The 23,438-nt window shown below is 33.4% G+C and overlaps 1 protein-coding gene across 1 annotated transcript; it reads left to right on the top strand.

Moving 5' to 3' along the window:
- Window positions 1–5,506: 5,506 nt before the first annotated feature.
- LOC126713400 (disease resistance response protein 206-like) lies at window positions 5,507–6,469 on the top strand. Its single transcript, XM_050413152.1, has one exon. It carries the CDS (start codon window positions 5,602–5,604, stop codon window positions 6,157–6,159), a length of 558 nt encoding a protein of 185 aa, XP_050269109.1. The 5' UTR covers window positions 5,507–5,601; the 3' UTR covers window positions 6,160–6,469.
- Window positions 6,470–23,438: the final 16,969 nt, after the last annotated feature.

Consider the following 23,438-nt stretch of genomic DNA (forward strand, 5'->3'; position numbering starts at 1 on the left):
AATAACTTAAAAGTGATAAATTATAAGACATTATAATTAGTTACAATAATTTATAATTTTCAGTTCAATAGAGGCTTTAATACTAAATTGCATTAAGAAATTTTTTTCCAATAACTTAAATTGAAAAAATTATTGTAAAAACTCGATACCAATTATTTTGCAATCTAGTACAATAGAAATTTCAAAGTGACAACTTATTGTAACAAATATATCATCACAATTACTAAATATCAATTATTTTACTATTTATTGCAATGACAAACATGAATTTGCAACAAATATATTATAACAATAATCAAATACCAATTATTTTACAATATATTGTAATGAAAAATAAAAAACAATTATCTATTACAATAAATATATCATCGCAATAACTTGACCTAAATTATTTTTGTCAATTATTTGCAATCTGTTGTAATAAAATTCATGAAATAATAGCCTATTAATATAATATATTCAATGTAGTAAATTGTTTACTGCAACAGCAAATATATTATTACATGAAAATTGTTATTAAAATATTCAAAGTTAATTTATTACAACAAATTTTTTTAGCACAAATCTATTACCTCAAATTTTATTACAACACTTTACATAAACTATTACAATGACTCAAAAGTGATTGCAACAATTTTTTTTCGTTGTAATAAACATTTTTTGTTGTAGTAACTTTTACGTAAATTTATCTTTTCTTTTTCTTTTTTTTCTTTTTTCTACAGCTCCACTCATAATCAAATTATTGAAACTTTAGAAGATAAATTCTTAGAAAGGCTCAGTCAAAGTCAAAGATACACAACTAAAGAAATAAATATTACATCCTTAGAATTATGAAAGTTAATTTATGAAATAAAGATGTTTTTGGTCATAAATATATTTTTTATTTTTAGTTTGGCTCCTTAGGAAAAGTTTTTAGCTTCGCCACTATCTATGAGACAAGAGTACGAGTCAGAAAGCTAGAAAAAAAAATGATACAATAAAAGTAGGGCCAAGAAAATTGAAACTAATTTATTGTGGAAATCAAGGAAAATTTGCATAGTACATTAACAACAAAAGAAACTGTTTTTTTCTTGCTCTCTTTCTTATACAATCTCAGGCCGGCTCAATACATGATACAAATGATACAATCGCCTAAAGCCCCAAATAAAAGAAGGCCCCCACTTGTAAAAAAAAAAAATTATACATATAATATATTTATCTATATATTTTAATTAAAAAAATTAAGCACTTTTATTAGTCAATAAAATGCATTAAAAAAGGCCCCATTGTATCCTAAAATGCAAAAGACTAAAAAAGGAAAAAACAAAAATAGTCAAACTTCAGCTAACAAAATTAAATTTTAGGAGACAAATTTATTAACTCATTCTTAAAATATGCTAAAATTAAAATTAATACCAGACAAATTCATTAATAATACAACTTAATTGTCTTGAAATATGCTAAAATAGAGATTATAAATTTCAAAAACAAAAGAAAAATCTCTCATCTCTCTATCTCTCTGCCTTTTCATCTATATTCTTAACTTTCTTTTGTTCATCTTCATCTTGATTCTTGATCTTTTTCCATAAACTCAGTCTAGCTTGAAATTTTTCTTTGGTGATTCTCTTCGATTCACAACAAATTCAAAATTGAAAAGGGGAAGCGTACCAGAGCTAGAGGTAATCTTCTTCTCCTCTTTATCTTTCCAAAAATTAGAGATGATAAGTCTTATATTTATTTAACTTAAATTATATATTTTTTAGTTTATTTCACTACACAATTGATTGATGGGACACGTTTTTCTATGATAAGACCCTTTTCTACCCCCCTCTTATTTCACTTCACAAGCCGGCCCTGGTTTTTAGTCAAAGGACAGGCTGGGAAAATATTAATACAAAATTCTGCCCCTCTCTTAATTGGACCCTTTTCTGCTATGATAGGACACGTTTTTGCTTTTACACTTAGTCATAGGAGTACAGGCTAGACACTTAGTTTTTCAAAATTAAAATTAATAAAATCTTATTTAAGGTCTAGTATGTCACAAGAAAGATTAAGTGAATTAGCTATTGTAACGCCCCAAAATCATAAGCAATAAAAGTCTATTCAATCTAAATAATTCATAAAAAAAAATATTAAATAAAAGTAACTCGCAATCTAAATTCTCATCACAAATGTCAGAGCTCTAATCTACCAAAAACAAAACATCCTCAAATAATTCTCTGGTACAATGTTTAATACCATAAAAAAAATAATAAAATAATCAGTTCCACAAAATAATTTGTAACCATTGTCTTCTAGGAATCTCAACTCCAATAATCCCTCTAATGTATTTGTAAGAGGAAATAAAGGTGGGTGAGATAACTCAATAAGTGGAATTTACTAACATTAGGGTGTGGGAACAAATCTTTCAAATAAATAATTTTTACAACAAATTCATAACCTGTAACTCATCAATATTTTATCATCAAACATTTCATATAAAAAAAAAACATCTTTATATTGTGAGCCATCATAACATATATATCCATAGCATCATATAAACAATTTCCTAAGCTTTTCTTATGGTCAACATTTACGCCCCGTTGACAGGGTTGTGTTGTCCCTTTTTTGGGACTGGAACCTCCTTTTCATCCCCTTTCTTAAGGTTGGCTCATTTGGAACCTAAAGGTGCACTCCCTTACCAAGGAGCTTCCTTTTTAGATCCTCAATAGTATACTCCCTTGCTAAGGAGCTATCAAATGTGCACTGTCCACTTTTCTGGGACCATCCCTTGCTAAAGACTTGTTGCAGTATGATTGTCCCTTACTAAGGACTAAATATAATACTGAGCTTTTAATCACGACTTGCCATAGGTTTTCAAAACATATTCAATATGCTTAAAAAAAAAATTCATTCATAATTCTCAAAAATATAAAAATATATTCACACATACAAGTTTAAATAAATTTAGGTTATCCCATAAGTTTTTCATAAAACGAATAGTCAATGTGCACATCAAACATTTATAAAATCTCAATTTATATATAGAATATCAAGATATTTCTTTGATATAAAATAGTTTAATAATCAACACTGTTTTGGGAAAACCCCCAAAATTAGTAAACACCACTTACCTCTTAGTTGCAAAAATATGAAACCAACCTCCCTTGAATCACAATAAATTAGTAGAATGAGAACCTAACAACACCAAAAATAAGTCCATCAATACACAATTTCCCACCTAAAATCAGTTTTCACATTTAAATAGTTTAACCTATCATCATTAAGGCCTACGGAGGTTTCTAGTTTCTTTGAAATACATTTCAGCTTTGTCAGTGGGCTTGGCTATTGAATTCGTGGCCATCACTACTTGGGATTGCAGTTATTAAATTGATAAATGGGAGCATTGAAATGTCCAATTTGATGCCTAAACTTGTCAATCAGGTTTCCAAAATTGTCACAAGTATTCTAATTATAGTGTCCGCCTATATCTGCTACCATAAATCCCTTGATGCCACAAAACATAAGATATTGCTAGTCAATTTTCTGAACAATGGCAGTGCGTGGATGGCAAATTGGATAACTTAAATAATATATAATTTCTTATTCCTATGTTATAGTGGCTAACAAGATATTCTAGGCTTGAAAAGTATTGCTGCCTTTTACAATAATTTAGAGCTGAATACACATCATTAGAAGGACAATAAGAAGATAAATATCAACCATAAAGCAACCTTTTCCCTTTCACATGGTGACAAACTTGAATTGATAAGGTCCTAATAAATTAGGTACAATTTCAAAGAGAGTGAAGTACCCTTTCCTGTTATACAACTATATTGACCATTCCTAATGTCATATAATAATAATTATAGAAGCCCTTTTTCTATTAATATAATGATAGTCTAGGTTCATGACAATGGCTAGTTATTGAATATTCAAACTTATTAAATTTAGAGCATGAGAAAATCATGCCTGCAAGTTTCCACGCACAACTGCATAGAAGAAAAGAAAATCTTAATCATGTATTGCAGCTGAAACAAAAGGAACCTTCTTATGTATATATATGTGTAACTTAAGAGGTAAAAGGCTAGAGTTTTTAAAAGCTTATCAAGGCTCATATATTTACTTATGCCACCTCACTTGGGCTTCATATACCATAATATTTATCTTATTTTTAATATCTTAAGCCCAAATCAATTAAATCCATTTAAATATAGGCTTCCTTTTTAATTTACATATAAGAATTAACTTGGTATCAAAATAATGGAGTGTTACAGCTATATTATCAATTGAAAAAAAAATGTTGTAAAAATTTAAATCAAAAACTTAATTAATTATTTTGCATCTCAAAAAGTAAAAAAAAAAAAAAAAAAAAAGATTTCAAATAAAAAAATTTTAATATATATTATTTGATTAATATTTAAATATAAAAATATCCCACTTATAATTTTAGTCTAAGAACTAAAGTTGTTGAGCCGGCTTGACAATCTTCACAGTCTAGTGGCGGTTCTAGGGATTTTTTTCAGGGTGTTCCTTAAGAAACATAAATTATACAATCTAATATGAAGAGAAATTCATATATTGACAACAATTATAAAAAAAAAACACGTAAATACATAAAGTTTATAATTGTCTTCTACAAGTTTTCATATTTTAAAATTGTTGCATGATAGTCTCATTATCAATGTTACAATTTATATCTCTTTCAATGTACACAATCAAACAATCATTCATCTATTGAATATAGAACAAATTATGAAGCAAAATTTAATTTTATTGGCATAAAAAAAAAACTGAGAGTGTTCCCAAAATATTTTTTGAAGGATAGACAAATAAAAATTTTAAATTATTATATACAAAAAAAAAAAAAAAAAAAAAATTCAGTTCAGGGTGGTCGCAGGACCACCCTGGGCTTAAGGTGGCGCCGCCCCTGCTTCACACAAAGGCATATATATAAATATATATATATAAATATATATATATATATATATATATATATATATATATAAAGGTTCACTCTCAGCAAAATAAATAAATAAAGCAAAGGTTCACAAACTTCAACCGTTCAACATCTAATTTTCAGCGACATTGTACATGCAAGGTCAATGTCAGCAAGCCTGTTCCTACAAATGAGTCCGTCGGCATTTAATGGCTAGGCTTGATATTTCAAGCCAGCTATTCAATGTCGGCACGTTACAAGAATCAAGTTGTGTTGAAATTGCATACAAAAAGACAGATATGCAATTAAGGCTTGAGAAAAAATTAAGCCATCTTCTAACATATATTACTGTAGAGATGATGAGAAAAAATTAAGTGTTAGTTTCATTTTTGTTTACATGGACATCAAGTTATATACGGAACTTGATCCGTATCAAATGTCAAAAGAGTGGTATTTTATTAGACAATTTTAAAACAGTGTTATTTTGATGAAATTTTCGAAAGTAAAGGATATTTTACCATTTTGCCCCTTATCTCATCTCTATTTTCCATCCTCCAAAATCACCCCAACCAAATGGACCTTCACTCCTTATATAAGGACACAAAGGATACAGCAAATTCAAGCATTACCTGCAGAGGCTCCTCATTCATCTACACTTAGAATTCCCCCTTTTCCTTCTGAATACTTTTCAGAAAGAAAAACAAATGGAAGCAAGATACTCCATTGTTTTTTATTTCCTCATGTTACTTGCTTTATCTTCAGCCTTTGCATTCCCGAGCAAGAAACAGTATAAACCATGCAAGCATTTAGTCTTATACTTCCATGACATCATTTACAATGGCAAAAATGCTGGTAATGCAACATCTGCCATTGTAGCAGCTCCTGATGGAGCTAACTTAACCATCTTAGCAGGCCAATTCCATTTTGGGAACATAGCAGTTTTTGACGATCCCATTACCCTTGACAACAATCTCCACTCGAAACCCGTTGGCAGGGCACAAGGCCTTTACATTTACGATACAAAAAACACCTTCACTTCTTGGTTAGGCTTCGCATTTGTTCTTAATAGCACAGACCACCAAGGTACTATAAATTTCTCTGGAGCTGATCCAATCATGGTGAAGTCTAGGGACATATCAATCGTGGGTGGGACTGGAGATTTTTTCATGCACCGTGGAATTGCAACTATAATGACTGATGCATTTGAAGGAGAAGTATATTTCAGGCTCCGCGTCGACATCAAGTTCTATGAATGCTGGTAATCCCTTTTTGACTTAGAGGCCAATAAAATTGATGGTGTCCTCTTATGATCCACTTAAATGTATCTTTGACTTTTCCAACCCTTGCTGGTATGATGTACCCAGCTAGATTGTGTTTCTTCATATAGTTTCCTCCATCCGATCTCTTCTAGCCAAAAGAGTGAAAACAGAAATAATGCTATTTTATGAGGAAAAGCATTTTTATTATTATTATTTTGGAATGTAAAATGCCATCTTTGTTCTATCTATAACTTTTTGAGATAAATAAAAAACGTAGTTGTACTGAACCACAATTCTTGTGGCAGTTTGCTTCCTTTGGTTAAGTTTGCTCAAGTTTGGTCGTGTAACCGACAAGAAAATAATAGCCAAATTAAATAATGCTGTCTTAGCATCAGAAGCTAGAGGATGATAATAAAAAGTTTGGTGTATAATAGTAGGCCGCCCGTACATAACAGCACCATAATGCATGTGCTACGAATTTTTCCTTTTTATTCCCTCTCTTTGGTCAAGTGGCGGCTCCAGAATAGTTTGGGGGTGGGTTTACCTAAGTAGTTTTTTTCTTTTTAATTTCTGAATTTTTTTTAATTAATGTTTTTTAGGAAATAAATTATAAAATTAAAATTAAAATTTTAATTAAGTGCAAAACAACGCAATTTTGGTAATTTAATAGCAAGAGTGGATGATAAGATATCGGAAGTCTGAATTGGGGTGTTTTGAAATTTAGAGGACTTAAATGATAATGGCAAATTTAAAGGACTGAAATGAAAGGTAGTGAAACTTATAGGGTGAGTTTTGAAATTTAGCCAAAAAAATTTCTTGGGGTTTTTTTTTTTTTTTCTTTTGGTAAGGACCTAATATACTATTAAGCATGGGACTAAATTATTATTATTTTTTTTTTAAATGGCTACAAACTTAGGCTACAACTCTCACTAAACAAATTAACATGGTTATATATTTTGAAAATCTAATCGTTGAGTGTTCTTTATGTTCTTTAAAACACATGTCAAATTTTACATCAATTAGATATTATTTACCATTCAATCTTTATATTTCTTATGTATAATTTTAGACTACAAAAACTTAAAATTTAAATATTTGATTAATGACATAACTATTAATCTTTGATATTCTTAAAATTTTGCAAGTATGGAGAATATAAGAAAAAAAAAATCTAATTCAATGGTGGATTTGTCAAAATTTACATCTAATAAAAAAATTGAGTGAAGTTGTAGTCTTAGTCTACACCCAAGTTTGTTGGTAAATTTTGTCCAAAATTTAATTATGTTGGACCTAAAAAAAATTTAAGGTGGTTAAAATTTTATTTTAAAGATAAAAAGTCATAAGTTATTTAATATTTATATAAAATAATAATTAGTTTTCAAGTTAGGCTGGTCCTGCGACTATTCTGGACTCAACATGGAGCCGCCCCTGCTTAGGTAATTTCCTCTAAAATATTTGGAACGGAAAGAGGTAGAGAGAGGGGAAGAGAGATTCATAATTTTGGTCAGTTCATATATATACACACTTCCAAGCATACAACACTCATACAACTATGTGAATCCATATTACCGTCTCAAAAATTATCTAAACAAATGAACAAGATTATTGCCAATCAGATGACCAATGACGGTCTTGTGTAGCGGTTCCAATGGGAAAAAATAGTTATTCATAGCAAAAAGGAGGGAAAATTGTAGGGTTTAGGGAAAATTATAAATATGAAGAATCTGAATGCTGAGGAACCAGATCACTTCTGAATATTTAAAATCTGGATTCTGTGCATCTGTCAGAGGGCATTTGGCATCATGCAACAGTCAAAAAAATTTTATACACAAAGGTAGATTGTGAACAAACCTAGAGTTAAAAGATTCCCTCTTAATTAATATCTATTTTTGTGTCAGTTAAGTTTTTTCAGATTTTTAACTTTTAATTTTTTGATATAATGGTTGAAATTTAAAATTAAATTTTATCGGAGCATTTTAATATTAATTAGTTGATATGGATTTATATGACAATATAAATATAATGTTATGAGAGTTAATATGGAAGATAAGGAATTAGTGAAATGTTTGATCCCACATTGAAAACGAGAGAAACTCTTTTATTACTTTTAATTGTGGTGATTAATTGGCTGATATGTATTGAACCAAATATTTAGCTAGATACATTCAGAATTATTTCTATATTCATTAGTGAGTAAATGAATTTTTTATTATGGAAAAATGAAGAGTCATTCACCCACTTAATGGATTAGTTGTTGGGCCTATTTATTTTTCAGAAATTCCTTATGTAATCCATCTAAATTGTGTTACTCTAGTCCATCAGTTTTATGTCTAACAATTAATCTTGTAACACCCACTACATCAGATGATGGACCTAATTAATCAGATTAATTTGGGTAATAATTTCGTGAAGCCTATTGAGCCTATAAATAGACTCATTCAGACCCATCCAAGTTACTGCAATATAATAGCATTAACACACCAAAAAATCCAGCAATTGCAAGCATTCTTATACACTAAAAAATAAAGAGGTTTTGGGCAAAGAATGGTGTTCTTTCTGGTGGAGCTTTGAGCTTAAACACTTTGTGCAGAGGTTGTTCTAGCTATATATACAACATTTGTTGGGCTGCTATATCCTAGGGGAGACAAGTTAGAGAATGTTTACACCGGTTACAAAGTTTAGCCAACCAAAGGCTTGAATCTTCTTAAAGAGAGCAAGTGTCGTACCTCAATCCAAATAGTGTAATGTATTTTTTCTTTCTTTTCAAATTAATAATATTCAAAAGTATTATTCAGTTTCTTTTTGTGTTATTTCCATTTTTTTGTGTTTGCACTAATAATTTAAGGAGATTCACGACATGAAACCTACACAAGAGAAACCAAATGAGACTGTTGGAGATCTTAACAAACCCTTTCACTTTAAGGGAGCCCACTTCAAGAGGTAGAAAGGAAAGGTTCTCTTCTACTTGAGTCTTCTCAAAGTTGTCTACATCCTTACTGACAAGAATCCTTCAAAGGTTTCTACAGATGAGATGAGTGAGGAAGAATTTTATCTCCGTCAAGAAAAAATAGATAAGTATACAAAAGATTAATACAATTGTTGTTCTTATCTTTTGAACTATCTTACTGATCATTTCTATGATTATTATGATACAACTTATAATTCTACCAAGAAAATTTGGAAAGTTTTACAAAGCAAGTACAATACCGAGGAGGCTGGTGCAAAAAAGTATGCCACTAGTAGATTTTTTCTTTACCAAATGGTGGATGGAAAATCAATGGTGGATCAAGCACAAGACTTCCAAATGATCATGGTAGAATTGAGATCCGAAGGCATAAAGAATGGAGATAATCTGGTGGTAGTTGGCATAGTTGATAAACTACCACAATCTTAGAGGGAGTTCCAAAATCCTTTGCAGCACAAACAAAAGGAGACATCTTTGGAGACTTTGATCACACGCATCCATGTGAAAGAGAAGGCCAGAGGACAAGATGCACTCATGACAAAAGAGAGCAATGGTAATTCCACCACAAAGGTAAACCTTATTTCAACCAATAATAATATGCCCAAAAATCATTTTCCTAGAAATTGTCAATTGAAGCTTAAAAAGAGAGTTTTCAAAAATAATAATAGACCTCAAGGCTGGGGAAACCCGAATAAAAATTACAATAAGAACCAAGGACCCCCTTCACAAGATCAATTTAATAAATCTTGTTTTGTTTGTGGCAAGAGTGGGCATATTGCTTGATTTTGCGAATTTCGGAAATGTGAATCTGTTCCGCAGGCTAATGTAACCGAAAAGCCTTTAATGGCTGAATGTTCAAATAGTGTGTAAAACACCTTGAACATTTAGACCCCCAAATTATACATTATCAATTCAAGCTTATTATCAAACAATGTATGTGTGGAATATGAAAATAAGTTAAAACAGAATTGATAAAAGAATCTAAACCAAATAAAATCACAACCACAATAGAAATTAAATGGCAAAGATTAAAGGAGGAGAGATGCAAACACAAAGACAACACAGTAATGTGTTATCGAAGAGGAAACCGAAGTCCTTGGCGTAAAACCTCTTCGCTGCCCTTCAAGCAATCAATAATCCACTAGAGAATGAAGTTGGGATACATGAACAACAAAAGACCCTCCAAGCCTAATCTACCCAGTCTACCTAAGCCCTCCAAGCTTCTTGCTCTAACGAGGTTATGTCAAACCTTTGTCTTCTCTAGCTTATCGGATCCCGCTATAACCTATAGCATCAACCAATATCAATTGGTCCCTTCCTAACTATTTCCCAAGCTCCAAATAACCTCCTCACAGATATGGGTATGGTGAGAAAAGGTATTGGCTAAATGTATCTCTCAAGGATGTATCAATGGAGAGGGTGAGAGTAGAGGAATTTAGAAAATCAAAGGATGAAGGTTGTGGATGAGTCAATTTTGTTTTTCTCTAGGGTTTCTCTCTTAAAATTCTCTCTAGAAGCTCTCTACAATACGTGGGTATAAGGGGTATTTAGATCGGTGTGTGTTTAGAATGCGAAAGGTCAGTTTTTCCCAAACAGAGTGGTCTGGTGACTTGACCTCGCAACTTAACTGAGTCGCGAGTCTAAGTCGTGAGCTAACTGCCTAGCCAGACTGGAAGTTTTATCCTGTAGTACTCCAACTGGTGTGACTCTTCAGCTCCTCTGCATGCTTCACACGTGTGCTAACTTTGGCGACTTGCTAGTTGCGAGCCAGTCGCGAGGCCTTGCTGAGTGCACACTCTTAAGCTTTTATTCACACTCTCTCGCACACTACCCTTACACGATTTCCACCTAAATATAGGGTTTCTAAATGTTGAATTGCAAGCAAATTTGGCATGGAACAAAGCCAACAAGATGGTTGATTAAATTCAACCTTACAATCTCCCTCTTTGGCTATTCTGTGACAAAACCCTAAAACAAACTCTAGACTTAACATGTGAGTTGGGAAGAATTGAACAAAACTCACTCACACCTAACTCTAGAATCTGTGAAACTTTAGAATCTGTGAAGCTCTTGAACTATAAGAACAAGTATCTCCTAAAAAACAACAACACAATATGATCATTGTATGCAGAAAACTTGTAATGCATATAGAGCAAGCACATTGCAATCAAGCAATATAGATTAAAGCAATAAAGTATGGCATGACAAAAAAAAATCACTATGAATAGTGACCACAATGCTCATTCACACTAGGAATGAACATCTAGACATGCAAGCTAATAAGCTCAATGCAAAGTATCATTTGCATGTCCAACACTCAACCAATACAACACAAGGAAATTGTATCAAGGATATAAAATCCAACAAGGGCACAAGAGTGATGTACTTAAAGAAAATGCATAACATTTAACAACAAGTACTAAGCTACAAAGCACGGGTACAAAAACAAAATGCTGAATATCATCTTATATATATAAAAACCAAAATGCTTCAAAAGCTTTAACCAAAACATATCCATGAGTTTAAACCAAGTATTTAACCAAGGTATTTAACATAGTACTTAGTAAACCCATAATAAAAAATTATCCAAAACATAACACCTAAAAACCATAGATAACATGAAGTAAAATGCTTAAAAGAAGTTTTTGCTCCCCCTCAAGAGCTACCCCTTCTTCTTCTCTAAAATTCTCCCCCTTCTTGACCGGAATGGCCAAAGGGCTACTGTTGGGTGGTAAAACTGTCAAACTTTGCTGAAAGTAGGTTCATCTGCTCTTGGATAGTAGCCAACTTGTCAGATTGCTCATTCTGGACGTCTTGGAGTCCATCAATCCTTTCAAGGATGATCTGAAATGCATCTGGAGGTACTGCAAAGGATGATGAAGCTTTGCTCCTTTTGCCACGACCTTTTGAACTTGATGGTTGTCCTTCAGCTTCTGTCTCAGTCTCCATTGGTTCTCCTTCTTCTTGATCACCCTCCTCTTCATCACCCGGAAGATGAACTCTTATCCTTGTAATGGTTAGAGTATTAATGGCCGAGGGAGTAGGCATGAGACTGATGTCTTGAGGGATTTCCACACCCTTTGCTCTTAAAAGCCTCATAAGTAGACTAGGGAAGATTAGCTTTGCCCTTAAAGTGGTTCTTGTCTCATCAGCAATAATGAAGAAGATATGAGCACTTATATCAATGTAAGTATTCTCCTTGAGCTCCATGAGGAAAATGGCTCTAGCATTATTGATGGTGGTCATCTTCTTCACCAGGTACAAGTTGAACATCATGATTACTGTAAGACATCTCATATCAGCTGGAAAAGCAACAGTGTTGAGGCATCTCCCTTCTCTAACTCCATCAATATGAGATTGGACAGTTTCAATGGAAAGCATTTTGTCCTTGTAGTGTGTGAAATCATGGTCCAAGTCCTTAAAACCCAACACCTCATCAATATCATCTAGATCTATGTTGATTTCATGTCCTCGTATCCAACAATTAATCTCATCCTCTCTTAAAACAGCATTAGCATAGAATTCTCTAATCAGAGGTTCACATACCCCAAGCAGATTACTCAGTAGCTTGTCCCAACCTCTATCCTGAAAAAAACTGGGAATGAAAGTGTCCTTCAAATCAACCAAATCTACAAATCTTTCTTGGATGATGGGTGACTTCAAGTAGAACTGGGTGTATCTCTCAAAATATTGGGGAGATTTGAACTTTGAATTGTCCATTTTCAACCTCTTGTCACCCTTTTTAGCAGTAGTCTTCTTCTTTGTAGGAGTCATCTGCAAAACCATAGCAGCAAAGACCACAAAAACAGAGCACAACAAATGGAAACTCAAAAATTAGTAACAAACTAGTAGCACTGAAAAGGACAGAGAGTTATACCAAAGATTTAGTCTACACCACAGTTCAGAACCAACTGGACAAGAGAGAACACATAGCAACAGAACACACAATAAGGTGTAAACATAATAAATTTTAAACAGAACACTATGTGGGTGTGTGCTCAAACCATTCATGGACAACCTAGGGCACAAAGCCAAACACATAAACTAATATGCAATAAGCAAACAGTGTGAACCAAGACACTCACAAATAGTGTATATCACAAAATCCCTAAAATTTAAGCACATGTCTATAAGACATTTCTCAATGGGTATGATATGCTCAACACAAGACAGATCAATAATCATACTAAAAGATGAAAATTAACCATGATAACAATTATATCAAGCATTATTTTATCAAAACCAACAATACCCATTCAATCAAACTCAACAAAAATAATCCAACCCATATTCGAACAACATATATCTCAAAACTCAATAACAACTCTCAAAACAAGAAAACAAGGCTATAACTATGAAATACTTAGAGAAAATAAGAAAACCCATACCTTTTCTTGAGGATTGAAGTTGAGATGATGAAGAACAATGGAGGTTTTTGTGAGAAACATGGTGAGTTTGAGAGTGATATGAACAGACAAGACAATGAACAGTAAAAAATGTTCAAGGGAAAACTGAAAAGTTTTAAAAAAATTGTCCAAGAAGTGCAAAACATGCGTTTTTCATGACTGAAACAAGTTGCAAACAAGTCACCAGGACAAGTCACCAAACACCTTAGAGACAAAATTTTTGAAAAATTTGTCTAAGTGTTTTTTGCGACTGGAAGGTCCACCTGCGAGAAAGTCGCAAAAGGAGCCGTGAAAATTTTTGTATAACCTTGCAACTAGAGCTTCCACTCATAAACAAGTCGCCAAATCGAGTTGCGAGAAACCTAAAAACTCAGATTTTTGAAAAATTTTCTAAGTATTTTTTGCGATTGGGACTTTAACCCGCCAGTGAGTCGCAAGAACACTCTGTGTAAGCTCGCGACTAGGGCATGCGACTGGCTTGACCCGCGACCAAGTCACTAGAACAGGGCAACACTATTCTTTTGAAATTTTTGATATTTTTGCAAAAACAAAATACTTTCCAAAAACAATTAAAACACTCAAAAATCTTTTTGTGTTTGATCAACAAAAATTAAGTATGTGAAACACATTTAATCAAGTACAATCATACAAATGAATATGGCATTCATTGAATATAAACATGTGTGATGTGTGTGGGTATCAAAAATGAGATAGTCCTTAGTCTAATGTGAAGTTTCAATGATCAATTCAACCAAGACATATACAATTAGCACTAGGAAAAGTGACCTATCTCAATTATAGAAATATGCATATATGACCTCCCATAAAACTTGATAACATAACATTGAAGCTTTTCACTTGGCTCCATATACATCATAACATTTGATCTTTTTGAATTATTACATCTCATTTTGAGATCGATGCCTGAAATTTTGATATTTCAATTTGATGAGCATGCCTTTGGCTTTTTGGGCATCATACATTTTATTTTAAGTCGCTTTCCCTATTTCCTAGTCAAATACTAATATGTGCAACAACTTTTGCAGCTCATTATCTCTTTTCATTTGGAGATTTACATTTGTTGAGCTCTTTAAGCAAAAACAATAAAATAAAAGAGTGGGAAGATATATAGGCACAAGTTTATGCATGTCTCAAGATCAACAAAACCATTGACCAATCATTCATGACAAGTTTGAAGATCTATTTACAACAATCACATAGATGTCAAGATTTCTCCCACAATGATATGAGTGCATAGGAAACAAGCTACATTCGTAAATGCACAAAGCCGTTAGTACAAAGGTACAAGGCAAAATATGCTTGTGACGAAACACAATAATGTCAATCAAACTTTTTGGATTTTCTACTTTTTATGTGTTTTTGGATTTTTGACATAAAAACAAGAAAAGATTGATAAAAAAAACAATGTAAAAATATTTAAAACAAATGCAAACAAACAAACACAAATTTTCAAATCAAGCTAGCATCACAACAAAAAGCACACAACCAAGTAAAGTCACAAAACATAGGAAGTATTAATGCATGGACATGTTGTAATGCTTATGCATGAGTACCTTCTTCACCCACACGTCACGTGCGATTGGGGTGATATCCCTATAGGATTGGGTAAGAGTGTTGTGGCTTTCAAACCTTCTGCTGAAGCTTGCCAAACAGGTGGTGAATGCATCAATCATCTTCATCACATCCATCACTTCGGAATCACCATCTCGACCTCTTGATTGCTTAACAGCCCAATTCTTTTTGTCATTTCTTAGTCCTCTTGACCTCTGATCACTTCCATTCTTCAATGCTTTAAGCTTATGACAATTTGGTATGGTGTGTCCTTGAAGTCCATAATGATGGCAGAAATGTTTTGTTCTCGAACCTCTTTGTGATTTTGGAAGTGATTTCTCTTTGCCTTTAGACCTGACCACTGATTGGTTATGAGGCTTATTCAACACTCGTTGTTCAACCACATTTCTATTCTTCTCCACCTTTACTTTCTCAACAGTAATGGCAACTACTATCGGTTCTTTAGCTTTCACAAACTTTACTTCCTTGGAGATATTGATAGCCGAACTACTCTCTCTAGTATATCCCAATCCAGTTCTATCGAAGAAAGGTTTTTAATGAGAAAGTACTTCATCAAGCTTCTTGGAGGAAACTCGCTCTACTTTAGCATTGGCTTGAACCACTTCAAGCTTAAGAAATTTTATCTTTGAGTAAACTTCAGTTAGCTCTCCATTCAGCGTCTCTATTTCACATTTGGCCTCCTTATATTGCACTAGGAGACTTCTATAGTCCTCTATCTTCTTCATCTTTTTAACGGCTACCTTGGCCACCCTTGCATATTCTCCTGACTTCTCAAGAAGGGACTTGTAGTTCTCTTGAAGTCCCACTATACTTTCATCTTCCTCAACATCGGATTCTTCAACAACTCCCATTAATTCCACCTTACTATGCTCACCAAGCTCTTCTACAAGCAAACTCAAATCATCCGAAGACTCAACGGGAGCAATAGTCATAAAAGTGGAGTAATTCCCTTCTCCATCACAGCTCTCTTTCGAATCCGAATTGGAAGAGTTCGAATCACTAAGAGTTGTGGCATACACCTTGCCCTTCATTCTCAAATAATTGGGACATTCTTTCTTGAAATGTCCATTGCACTCGAAGTAAGTGATTCCTTGAGTAAATTGAGGCTCCTTCCCATCTTTCCTTTTAAAGTCCTTTTTATCCTTTCCAAAACTTGGGAATTTCCCTTTCTCAACAAATTTTCCATTGTTCTTGAATTTCAAGAATTTTCGGAAATTCTTTACAAGGTATGCAACATCTTTCTTGACAACATCCTCATCCGATGAGTCGTGAGCTTCTACCCTTTCATTAATCATCTTAAAAGCAAGGGATTTTCTCTTCCTTTGTGACGGCAATGACAGCTCATATGTTTGAAGTGAGCCAATTAGTTCTTGAACTTTGATATCATCAAGGTCCTTGCTCTTTTCAATTGCTGTAACCTTTGCACGGAAACTCTCCGGCAATGATCGAAGGATTTTCCTCATTATCTTTAAGTCCTCCGTTTTCTCACCCAAGTTGAACTTGCCAATAACCACCTCATTCAGCTTGCTATAGAATGAGTCAAATTACTCATCCTCACTCATTTTCAGCTCCTCAAACTGAGTGGTCAACATCTGCAACTTAGTGTCTTTCACTTTCTTTGTTCCTTTATACATGGTCTCCAATATTTTCCATGCCTCCTTGGCAATAGTGATGTGAGATATCTTGTGGAACTCATCTGGAGATACACCACAAAAAATAGCATTTAGTGCCTTACTATTTGCATTAGCCGCCGCGAGAGCTGCCTTATCCCACGTGGATTTGGTAGCCTCCGGCCTAGTCCATCTAATATCAACGGCATCCTATACACTTTCATCAATTGAACACAAGAATGCCCTTATCCGGACTTTCCAAAAGGCATAATTGCTACCATCAAAATATGGTGGAGCATTTAAAGATTGAGACCGGTCCATCTCAAACGAGGTCAAGGATCGCACTAAGGTAATTAAACCACAGCAAGTGCACCCGCTCTAATACCAATTGAATGTTCAAATAGTGTGTATAACACCTTGAATGTTTAGACCCCCAAATTATAAATTACCAATTCAAGCTTATTATTAAACAATGTATGTGCAGAATATGAAAATAAGCTAAAAAAGAATTGATAAAACAATCTAAACCAAATAAAATCTCAACCACAGTAGAAATTAAATGGCAAAGATTAAGGGAAGAGAGATGTAAACACAAACACAACACAGTGATGTGTTATCGAAGAGGAAATCAAAGTCCTTGGTGTAAACCTCTCTGCCGCCCTCTAAGTGGTCAATAATCCACTAGAGAATGAAGTTAGGATACATGAATAGCAGAAGATCCTCCAAGCCTAATCTACTCAGTGTACCTAAACCCTCCAAGTTTCTTACTCCAACGAGGTTACGCCGAACCTTTGTCTTCTAGCTTACTAGATCCCGCTATAGCCCATAGCATCAACCAATATTAATTGGTCCCTTCCTAACTGCTTCCCAAGCACCAAATAGCCTCCTCACAGATATGGGTATGGTGAGAAAAGGTTTTGGCTAAATGTACCTCTCAATGATGTATCAATGGAGAGGGTGAGAGTAGAGGAATTTGGAGAATCAAAGGATGAAGATTGTGGATGAGTCAATCTTGTTTTTCTCTAGGGTTTCTCTCTTAAAATTCTCTCTAGAAGTTCTCTACAATACGTGGGTATAAAGGGTATTTATATTGGTGTGTGTTTGGAATGCGAAAGGTTAGTTTTTCCCAAACATAGTGGTCTAGCGACTTGACCTCGCGACTTGACTGAGTCGCGAGCTAATTGCCTGACCAAACTGGAAGTTTTGTCCTATAGTGCTCCAGCTAGCGTGACTTTTCAGCTCCTCTGCATGCTTCACACGTGTGCCATCTTTGTTAACTTGCCAGCTGCGAGCCAATCGCGAGATCCAGTCGCGAGGCTCTGCTGAGTGTACACTCTTGAGCTTTTCTTCACACTCTCTCACACACTACTCTTACATGATTCCCACCTAAATATAGGGTTTCTAAAAGCTGAATTACAAGTAAATTTGGCACGGAATAAAGCCAACAAAATGGTTAATTAAATTCAACCTTACAGTGGCTATGATTACAGACATCAATATGGTGCAATGTGTTGAAGGGTGGTGGGCAGATTCTGGTGCTAATAGGCACTTTTGCTATGATAAAGATTGGTTCAAGTTGTATACTCCCTTTGAAGAAGAAAAAGCAATTATGCTTGGTGACTCTAGCAAAACAAAGGTTCTTGGGAGTGGTGAGATTGATTTGAAATTCACTTCTGGATGTGTGCTAACATTGAAAGATGTACTTTACACTTCATCCATGAGAAAGAATTTGATGCCAAGCTATTTGCTTGACAAGGCTGGCTTCAAGCAGACTATAGAATCTGATAATTATGTAATCACTAAAAAGGGATTATTTGTGGGCAAGAGTTATGCTTGTGATGGAATGTTTAAGTTAAAAGTTGAGAATAATAAAGCATCTATCAATTCAGTTTATATGCTTTCTTCTATTAATTTTTGGCATGCTTGTTTGTGTCATATAAATTGTAGATATGTGGGAATCATGAGTAGTTTAGGATTAATTCCAAGACTATCAAAAGATTTTGAAAAATGTGAAACTTGTAGTCAAGCTAAGATTACAAAAAGGCCTCATAAAAGTGTTGTATGAAATATCGAATTGCTTGAGTTAATTCGCTCTGATTTATATGAATTTGAGGGAATTTTAACTCGTGAAGGAAATAGATATATTATCACTTTTATTGATGATTTTTCAAAATATACAACTGTTTATTTGTTGAAAAATAAAAGTGATGCTTTTGAAAAATTTCAAGATTTTTTAAAAGAAATTGAAAATCAATTCGGTAGAAAAATAAAAAGAATAGGAAGTGATAGAGGCTGTGAGTATGAATCAAGTGCATTCAACTCATTTGTTCAGTCTTTGGGAATTATTCATGAAACTACTACACCATATTCACTTGCTTCTAATGGTGTGGCTAAAAGAAAAAATAGAACTCTAATTGAGTTAACAAATACAATGTTAATTGAATCTGGTGCACCTTTACATTTTTTGGGTGAAGTTATTTTAACTACCTGTCATATTTTGAATAGGGTGCCACATAAAAAGTTACATACCACACCTTTTGAGATGTAGAAAGGACATAAGCCAAATTTGAGATATTTGAGAGTATGGGGTTGTCTTGCTTATGTAAGGCTTACTGACCTTAAAATACCTAAATTAGGTTTAAAAGCTACTACCTGTGCTTTTCTTGGTTATGCGATTAATACTACAACCTATAGATTTTTTTATCTTGAAAACAAAATAATTTTTGAATCTAGTGATGCAAATTTTCAAGAAGAAAAATTTTGGCAAAAAACACATTTTGGTCCCTATATTTTCATCCGATTTCCGTTTTAGTCCCTAAGTTTTTTTTTTACTGCTTTTAGTCCCTCTCTCGAAAAACGCTTCCATTTCAGTCCCTGCCATTATATCAGAAACGGATATTGCAGACGTGGCAAACGGCAAAGTTAAATAATAATAAACTAATGTCCACGTGGCCTAAATTAATAATAAAAAATATTTTTTAATGCCACATTAGCATCTAAATTAAAAAAATTAATTTATTAATTTTAACTAAATAAAAAAAATTAAAAACAGAATTAAAAACTAAAAATCTTATGAATTGAGATCTAAGTGTGCCTTGAACAAGAACAACAAGAATACAAACCCAGATCCAAGAACACAAACCCAGAAATTATTTATAAAAAAAAAAAAACTAACCAAAGCCAGAAATTCCGATCTCAAAGCCAACCCACAACCACCAAAATAAAACCCACAACAACCTAGGCCAAGAAAATCAACCCACAGCCACAAACCCACTAATCACTATTTGGCTCAACTTTCTCTTCAAGAACCCTCTGTGTTGACTTGAACATTTCAAACTCTGAAGCTACCCCATGATCACTTTATGGCTCACACACATACTTTCTTAATAAGCAATAACGGAATAACCTATCGGAACAGTCCAAGCATCATATGATTATGTTATAGCTTTATTAATTCTTTTTTAAAAGTACACTAGAACAGTACAAAATGCCTGCAAATAGTTTTATTCAAACGAAATATTCAATATTTACATATCATAAGTCTCATGATCTAGTAAAAATAAAAGACACAGAAACACATGACATGATTATCATAATCAGACAGTGAAGGTCTCATCTGGGTCTTCAGTGTTGGGGTCCATGACATCAAGAACTCCTGCAGATTTGAACCCAATCTCAGGCTGAGAGTAGCCATCACCAACCCAGGTGAACTTGCCTCCGTGACCCCTCTTCTTCGGCGATCCATTCATGCCCGTCCCAGATTTCCGATCTTTTCTCTCCTCTGATTTTCCACTGGGCTTGTAACTCTTCCCTGTCTTCTTCATTTTCTCTCTCTCGCTCACTCACTCACTCGGTGTCTGACGGTGATGGGATTGGACTAGATGGCTAGATCGGTGGTTTCGTTGGTTTTATATAGGGCGCTGTTGAGAGATTTGTTTTATAAAGTGATTAGTGGGTTTGTGGCCGTGGGTTGATTTTCTTGGCCTGGGTTGTTGTGGGTTTTATTTTGGTGGTTGTGGGTTGGCTTTGAGATTGGAATTTCTGGCTTTGATTAGTTTTTTTTTTTTTTTTAAATAATTTCGGGTTTGTGTTGGATCTGGGTTTGTGTTCTTGTTGTTCTTGTTCAAGGCACACTTAGATCTCAATTCATAAGATTTTTAGTTTTTAATTCTGTTTTTAATTTTTTTTATTTAGTTAAAATTAATAAATTAAATTTTTTAATTTAGATGCTGATGTGGCATTAAAAAATATTTTTTATTATTAATTTAGGCCATGTGGACATTAGTTTATTATTATTTAACTTTGCCGTTTGCCACGTTTGCAATATCCGTTTCTAATGTAACGACAGGGACTAAAATGAAAGCGTTTTTCAGGAGAGGGACTAAAAGCGGTAAAAAAAAAACTTAGGGACTAAAACGGAAATCGGCTGAAAATGTAGAGACCAAAATGTGTTTTTCACCAAAAATTTTCCTTTTAAATTGAAAAATAATGGAGGTAAAGAAAATATTTTGTCACAACTTAGTCCTTCTACTTCTCATTTACAAAATCAAGAAAATTTTGAAATGGAACTTAGAAGGAGTAAAAGAACTAGAGTTGAAAAGGATTTTGGTCCTGATTATTATGTTTTTAACATTGAGGAAAATCCCCAAAATTTAAAAAGAGCTTTAACATCACCTGAAGCTATATTTTGGAAAGAGGCTGTAAATGATGAGATGGAATCTTTAATTTCTAATAGAACTTGGAAATTAGTAGATCTTCCACTAGGTTGTAAGACCATAGGTTGTATATGGGTCCTTAGAAAAAAGTTGAAACCGGATGGATCAATAGATAAGTTTAAAGCTAGGTTGTAAATGGGTCCCTAGAAAAAAGTTGAAACCGAATGGATCAATAGATAAGTTTAAAGCTAGACTTGTTGCAAAAGGCTTTAAACAAAAAGCTGATCTTGATTTCTTTGATACATTTTCTCTAGTAACAAGAATTACATCTATTAGATTGTTAATTACTATTGCTGCATTTTTTTATTTGAAAATTCATCAAATGGATGTAAAAACTGTTTTTCTAAATGGGGACCTAGAGGAAGAGATTTATATAGATCAACCCGAAGGCTTTGTAGAATCTGGACAAGAAAGCAAGGTATGTAAGCTAACTAAATCCCTATATAGCTTAAAACATACACCAAAACAGTGGCATGAAAAGTTTGATTCCTGCATGATTGAGAATGATTATAAATCAAATGAATGTGATAAATGTATTTATTCTAAATCCTGGAATAATTTACATGTTATTATTAGCCTTTATGTGGATGATATGTTGATTTTTGGCTCAAATATGCGTGTTATAAATGAGACAAAAATATGCTTAAAAGCCATTTTGATATGAAAGATCTTGGTGAGATTAATTTTATTTTGGGCATAAAAATTACAAAAACATGTGATGGAATATTTCTTGATCAATCACATTGTGTTGTGAAAATTTTGAGAAAATATAATTTTCATGATCACAAAAGTATAGGTACTCCTTTTGATTCTAGTGTTCCTTTTTTTTCCTGTGAATAATGATGATGAGACATCTAATCAAAAGGATTATGCTAACATCATTGGTAGTTTGCATTATGCTATTGATTGTATTGACTTGACATTACATATGCAGTAGGAGTGCTTAGCAAATTTACTAGCAAGCTTAGTAAAGATCATTGGCTAGCTATTGAGTAAGTCATGAGATATTTAATTGGTACCAAAAGCTATGACTAATTTTATAAAAAAGTATCTACTATGATTGAAGCTTTTAGTAATGCCGATTGGATACTTTGTTAGGTGATTCTCTCTCTACCATTGGTTATATTTTTACCTTAGGTAGTGGTGCTATTTGTTGGAAATCTAAAAAGCAAAAAATAATTGCTAATTCAACAATGGAAGCTGAATTAATAGCATTAGCTTTTGATAGGCCAAAAATGTATTGACTCCTTGTGATGAATTAATTGATTAATTAGTCAAGTTTATTAATTAATCAAATTAACATGCAATTGTACGTGGCAGCACAAATTGAAATTAAATTGACACAATGATTTGTTTACGAATGGGGAAAACCTACACAGCAAAAACCTCACCGAGTGATTTTAAGGTTACCACTCCCAAGAATCCATTATTATCACAACAAGCAATTACAAATAAAGGAATCCCAGTACCTTATACCAACCTACAGTTGAACCCTTACCCCAATACCCAATTGGACTTGTTCTGTAGTGACAATCTCTCCTTTTGAATGCACGGCTCCCAGTACGTGACTAACTAATTGTGTGGATCTCAATATGCGACTTGATCACCAACTTGAGAAGGATGTTGGCTGCAAAGTTTTTTAGTTCATCACACGATGAAGATCATGAAGTAGCTTGGTCACAAAATCCTATGGTGTACAAAACACAGCAGCTTCTTCAAGAGAAAGAAGAACTAGGGCAAACTAAGTTTCCAGTCACACTCTTTTTCACACTTGTGGAATTGTGCTCTTGTGCAACTTCTGTAACCTTTTATGGCCCTCAAAATAATCCTTATATATATTTAGGGTTGTGAGAAAAGAAAGCCTAAACATACATTCATAGATTGGATGAAAATCAGCTTGAAAAACTGAACTTCATAAACCTCGATAGATAGCCATCTATCAAGCTAGCTGTCAAGCCATAAGCTTTAGCAGCTTTTAAATCTCGATAGATGC

This window comes from Quercus robur, chromosome 2 (genome assembly GCF_932294415.1).
Source record: "Quercus robur chromosome 2, dhQueRobu3.1, whole genome shotgun sequence".
Classification (NCBI taxonomy): Eukaryota; Viridiplantae; Streptophyta; class Magnoliopsida; order Fagales; family Fagaceae; genus Quercus; species Quercus robur.